The 5783-nt window shown below is 64.6% G+C and overlaps 1 protein-coding gene across 1 annotated transcript in view; it reads right to left on the bottom strand.

The window, feature by feature from the left end:
• LIMK1 (LIM domain kinase 1) overlaps positions 1–5783 on the bottom strand; it is a 43567-nt gene that overhangs the window by 34528 nt on the left and 3256 nt on the right. The window contains exons 3-13 of the mRNA XM_009276441.1: positions 4925–4969; positions 4702–4785; positions 4543–4611; positions 3486–3590; positions 3346–3393; positions 1794–1907; positions 1653–1712; positions 1351–1497; positions 1180–1239; positions 362–455; positions 135–188 (exon numbers count right to left, since the gene is read on the bottom strand). Of these exons, the coding sequence (XP_009274716.1) occupies positions 135–188; positions 362–455; positions 1180–1239; positions 1351–1497; positions 1653–1712; positions 1794–1907; positions 3346–3393; positions 3486–3590; positions 4543–4611; positions 4702–4785; positions 4925–4969 (880 nt within the window). The remainder of the gene's footprint in view (positions 1–134; positions 189–361; positions 456–1179; positions 1240–1350; positions 1498–1652; positions 1713–1793; positions 1908–3345; positions 3394–3485; positions 3591–4542; positions 4612–4701; positions 4786–4924; positions 4970–5783) is intronic.

Genomic DNA, 5783 nt, shown 5'->3' with positions numbered 1-5783 from the left:
TGACCCCCCCCAGCTCCCCCTGGACCAGTCTGTGCCACGCCAGGGCTCATGGGGAGACCCCAGATGCCCACCGGGCAGGTAGGGCTGCCTGCTGTGGGCTGAGCCGCGAGCGATGGGCTTCTCCAGTGACTTACCAAATTTGGCTGCCTTCGCTGCTGCTTTTGCTGCTGCGGCCGGACCTCCAACCCCTGAGCAGAGACAGCAAGAGGGGGGTCAGTGTTCCCGGGGGGGTCGTCTCCAGCAATGCTGGACAGAGCCCATCCCTCCCACCTTGTCTGTATCCCCCAAGGGATGGCCATGAGTTGATGGAGACCACGGAGGTCCTCCTCATGCCTGTCCTGCCCCAGACCTGCTCCCGCACCAGCCAGGCTGCCACCACCACCCGCCTTCCTCCTCCTCACCTGGGACACCTCCAACGCCGGGGACCAGGCCACCCACTCCAGGAACCAAGCCACCTACACCAGGAGCAAGGCCACCCACGCCAGGAACTAGACCACCCACACCAGGAGCCAGGCCACCTGCTCCTGCAAGGAGAGAGGGAAGGATTTGGGCTTCAGCTCAGGAAGAGAGGTAGTGGAAGGAGCCAGCTGAAAAGGCATGGCAGGCTGGGATGGATGGATGGGTGGAGGGTGGAGGGTGGATGGGTGACTGGCATGTGGAGTGGATAGATGGATGGCAGGGGGGATGGATGGTGGGATGGATGGATGCTAGGGTGGATGGGTGGCTGGCTGGCTGGATGTGGGGTGGATGGATGGGAGGGTGGATGGATGGTGGGATGGATGGATACATGGACGGATGTGGAGTGGTTGGATGGATGGTGGGATGGATGGAAGGATGGAGGTGTGGACGGATGGACAGATGAGTGGACAGATGGATACTGAGGTGGCTGGCTGGCTGGCTGGCTGGTGGTGTGGATGGGGGGGGGGATGGACTGATGTATGAGAAGGTGTATGGATGGTGAACCTGGGACCCTCCATGCAGACCAGCTCTCTGGAGAGTACCCCCTGACACAGCCAGGACCTCGTCCCACATACAGCCCTGTGGAGAGCTCAACCCTCGCCCCGAGCACAGGGACCCTGTGCAGTGCTGGGCCTCAGCCCTGATGAGGGGAGCAGCCTGGGGTGGGGAGGCAGCAGGAGACAGGACATGTGGGATAACCCCGGAGAGATCCTGGCTTACCGTACTTGGCTGCTTTGGCGGCTGCTTTGGCAGCAGCGGCGGCCGCTGGACCTCCGACTCCTGGGGGAGAGGGGGAGCGTGAGAGGCAGCGATGGGCTGTGGTGGCCACACCACCACCCCATAGCTGGCACTGCTGGGGACATCCCAAACATCCCTTAGACACCGTCTCACCTGGTATGCCTCCGGGCACCAGACCGGGCACGCCGACACCGGGCACGCCAACTCCAGGCACACCAACACCAGGCACGCCAACACCGGGCACGCCAACACCGGGCACGCCGACACCGGGCACGCCGACACCGGGCACGCGCCCTGCTCCTGCAGAGAGGTTCAGGGATGTGGCTGAGCAGGCAGGCTCCGTAGGCAGGGGTCCCGCTGACCTCCCCGCCATCCACAGCACCAGAGATGCCCCCCACCCTGCCCATTTGCAAGCATCCTTCCTCCCTCCCTGGGAAAGGATGGCGGTGACTCACCGTACGCTGCGGCTTTCGCTGCAGCCTTCGCCGCGGCCGCTGCGGCTTCTGGGCCACCCACTGCGGGGACAGAAGGGAGACAGTCAGGGGACCGGTGAGGCCAGCACCACCCCATCGGCTCGTGCCAGCCCATCCGCTCACCTCCAATGCCGGGCACCACGCCAGGAACCCCAGCCACGCCGGGCACGCCGGGGACACCGGGGACACCGGGGACACCAGGAACACCGCCAATGCCGGGAACGCCGACACCAGCTCCTGCAGGCAACGAGAGGGGAGAAGTTAGATCTTGTTGCAGCAACAGTTGAAAGGTGGGACCTCATCATAGGTGTGCTCTCGTCGTCATGCTGCGGTGAGGAGAGCACCCCACCGCCTCGTCCCGGGAGAGATGCACAGCGGTGCACGGGAGGGACTGGTCCCGTGTCTCCCAAGAGGCCCCAGTGAGGATGGTAAATCTGCTGTTGTAAAAGAGAGGCTGGGAAGTCACCAGCATAGGGGACCATGATGATCCTCATCATCATGGGGGGCTCCAAATGGTCCTCATCATGGGGACATCAAGCCTTGCAGCCAAACAGGCCATGGAGAAGTGGCTGGTGGTCCCCTGTAGCTGCCTGGAAGGGCTGGGTGCCCTGGGCACTGGCCAGAATGGGAAGCTGCCCAGGGCAGTGACAGCCTTGACCTGCTGGCACTCGTTAGTGCCACAGGGACAAGCATCAGGTCTCTTCTGGAAGGGCCGAGTGCCAGAGGGGTTGTCCTGCTGGCCCCCTGCTCAGCAGGTGCCTGGCACCCCAGCACAGAGCACACACCCCTTCACTTGTCACTGCCGAGTTTCTCCCTAAATCCCATCCTTCCCTGGGTATGTGGTGGGATTTTTTTTCTACATGATGCAGAAAAGAAATGGAAGAAATGGCCAGCAATGGTTTAGCCCTCAAAGGAAAGCTGCCATCGAGCATGGCTGCTCCCAGGGGACTCCCAGAGCTCTGCAGTTATGATGCAGGAGAAGGTCCGGGGACCTGGCCATGTAACCTCTGGCACTGCCTTTTGGAGCAGCACACGGATCCCTCAGCCCCGCGTGGAGCCTCGGGGCCACTTCTGCCTCCTCTCTGCGCCCGGGCTCCCAGCTTCCCTGCTGCTTGGCCATGTCCCTCATCCCCTCTGGGCTCCTCCTCGCTGGAGCTCCCCTGGGGGTGGTTATGCCTGCTGGACACCTGGGTCTTGCTAGACCAAGTTGGATGCACTTGCTGGATCCCACCAGGTTTTTGGAAGGCGATGACCCTGGGCAGGGGTCCCTCTGCCAGGCATCTCTGCCCACCTGGGCAGCGAGGCTGAGCCCACGGGCACCAGACTCTGGGTCAGGTCTGCTGCTGGAAAAACGGATTTGGTACAAAACCCAAGAATTCAGACAAGGTCCAAAGACACAAGTTCGGTCTCATCTGTTCACCTCCACGAAGCAGCCTGCAGAAACCCCGGAGAGGGAGAAGGTCCTGCCCTGGGGATGAAGCCAAGCCCGGAGGCAGCAGCTGGGAGCTGGGCTGAGCACATCCCATCCCCGGATGCTTCACCGTAGTGAGCCATCAGGAGTGATCCCCAGGGAAGACCCGCCTGCCTGGGGGCACCCTGAGTGCCAAGGGTGGAGAGGGTCAGCAGGGGTCCCGGGGGAGCTGCTGGAGAGCTCCTCGCACCGCGCAGCACGTACCGAACTTAGCTGCCTTTGCTGCTGCCGCTGCTGCCGGCGTCCCGACTCCTGGGGACAAGGGAGAGAGGGACCCTCAGCCACCAGCCCCCACACCCCCCGCAGAGCCGGGCGGTGGGGACAGGGCTCCTGGGAATAGTCACCTGCCACCCCGGGGACACCTCCGACACCGGGCACCAAGCCGGGGACACCGCCAACGCCGGGCACGAGGCCTGGGACGCCGCCAACCCCGGGCAACACCCCTGGACCTGGAGGGAAGCAGAGCAGTCAGACACCCCCCCCCCAAAACACCCCGTGCCACTGGTGGGGACACGGTCTCCCCTGGTGTCACGGGAGGCTCTGGGGAACCTGGCTTTGAGGTGGGCTCTCCACGCCTCCCAAACCAGCTGCTCAGGGGACCTGGGATGTACCCAGGATTGGGATTCCCAGCTCCCTACACCCAACCCATGGGTCTGGAGCCCGCCCAGCCACCCAGGAGCTTGGGGACCCCTGAGGTCCCCCAAGGCCGTGGTTGTAAATCCCAGCTGCTCCCAGGGCTGATGTGTTTCCTCTGGATGCTCCAATGAGCGGTTGTTTGCTACTCGCTTTTCTCCCGCAAAACAGCCAACGAGGGGAGCAGCGAACACGAGATCTGCATCACCAAGCACATCCCTCTGCGAACGAATGACGGCTCGTTACAGACAACGTCTCCCCGGACGCCCCGCCAGAGCCCGGCACAGCAAAACCACATCTCTTATGGAGAAACCACGCGCGATGGGGACGTACTGCTCTGTGTCGGGCTGCTGCACCGGGAGGTGGCCAGCCAGCCCTCCAGCCACCGCTGAAACAGCTGCTTTTTGCAAACCAGGCTTTGCTACGCCCAAGCCTGGTTCTCCCAACAGGCTGCTGGAAGCTGCCCCCAAGGGGGCAAAGCCCCTCTGCAGCCCTGGGGGAGGTTTCGCACCTTGCTGCCTTCCACCCGCAAAAGCTGCTGGCTCAGCAGAGTGGCTTCACCTTGCCCTGATCTCCGTCAAGCAGCCGCTGGAGCCGGCGGCAGGGGTCTGGGGCTGGGAGAGCATCCCAGGAGATGGGGCACGGGGTGGTGGGGCAGGCAGTGAAGCTGTGCAGCCCCAGCACCAATGCACGGCTCTTCCGTGCCCTGAGAGTGAGCCCGGCCCCACAGGCAGCTGCCGGATCTGTCCGAGACAGTAGGGAACTCACCGAAAGCTCCTGCCTTCGCCGCTGCCTTCGCCGCTGCCGCTGCCGCTGCCGCCGCTGCCGGCCCTCCAACTGCCGGGGTAGCGGGAGAGAGTCAGGGGTGCGGGACGGGGGGAGGCAACCCTCCACGAGCCTCAGGGCCGAGCCCCACCATCACCTCACCTCCGGCTCCTGGGACAACACCGACGCCGGGTACCAATCCGCCAACTCCCGGGATGGCACCAGCCCCGGGCAGGACACCGGCTCCTGCCGCAGGGGAGAAGGGGACCGTCAGCTCGGTGATGCAGGGACACAACCAGCATCCCCCACAGCCTGGGAGGGAGGGAGGGAGCAGTTGCCCCACTGGGGAGATGGGTGATGGATGTGCCCGCGGAGGGCGACTCACCATATTTCGCTGCTGCTTTCGCTGCTGCCGCCTGTGCTCCGACTCCTGGGGAAGGACATAGGCAGCCGCTGAGGTCCCGAGACCATTCCCACCTCAGCTCCCCCATCCCGCAGGGACCCTGGGGACCAGCTCCTCCTGTCAGCATCCAACCCCCTCTCCTTTGGGAGGTGACGCACCCCTCCAAGCTGTCCATGGGGTGACACTGCCACCCTGGGGCCACCAGACATCTGGGCAGTGCCCAACACCCCATCCAAGCACCGGCAAAGTGACCGGGGTGCCTGGTCCCCCCGCCATGCCCATGCCAGTCCCCCACCCTGGGGCTGCCTGGGAAGGGAGCATACCTGTCCCAGTGGGGTACCCTGCCTTTCCTGCCCCGATGCCGGCTCCTATCCCGCCGGGCCCGAAGCCTGCAATCACAAACAGAAAGGCAAAGCCAGGTCAGGCACCGGCCCTAGGAACGGGGGCAAGGCAGACGGAGCAGCTCCCTTGGCCCAAAGGATCTCCTCCCTCCGGCGTCGAGGGATGTGGGGGGATGCTGGAGCCAGCTCCCCCCCAGTTGAGATGCCAGTTCAAACAATCCTGCCTGGAGCTGGCTGCGGCTCAGGACGTGTCCTAGCAGAGAGCCAGCCAGCCAGCCGACCGCTGCCGGTGCCGCGGCGTGCCTGTGGATTAACGGCTCCCAGCCCCATGGCGTGGGATGCCAGGAGAGCTGCGTTGCTCCCAGCCGGGTCCACAGGCATCACGGCAGGGCAAGGCATGGGTCCCCTGAGGGACCACCTCACCCTGGGAGCGGGATGCCCCTCAAACCGCCCCGGGTGTCAGTGGCCACAAGGCCATGGCGGCAGCCGGGACAGCCGCG

Source organism: Aptenodytes forsteri, unplaced genomic scaffold (assembly GCF_000699145.1).
Source record: "Aptenodytes forsteri isolate BGI_AS27 unplaced genomic scaffold, ASM69914v1 Scaffold209, whole genome shotgun sequence".
Classification (NCBI taxonomy): domain Eukaryota; kingdom Metazoa; phylum Chordata; class Aves; order Sphenisciformes; family Spheniscidae; genus Aptenodytes; species Aptenodytes forsteri.
The sequence above is the reverse complement of the archived record's forward strand: the minus strand, read 5'-3'. Positions and strand labels throughout refer to the sequence as shown.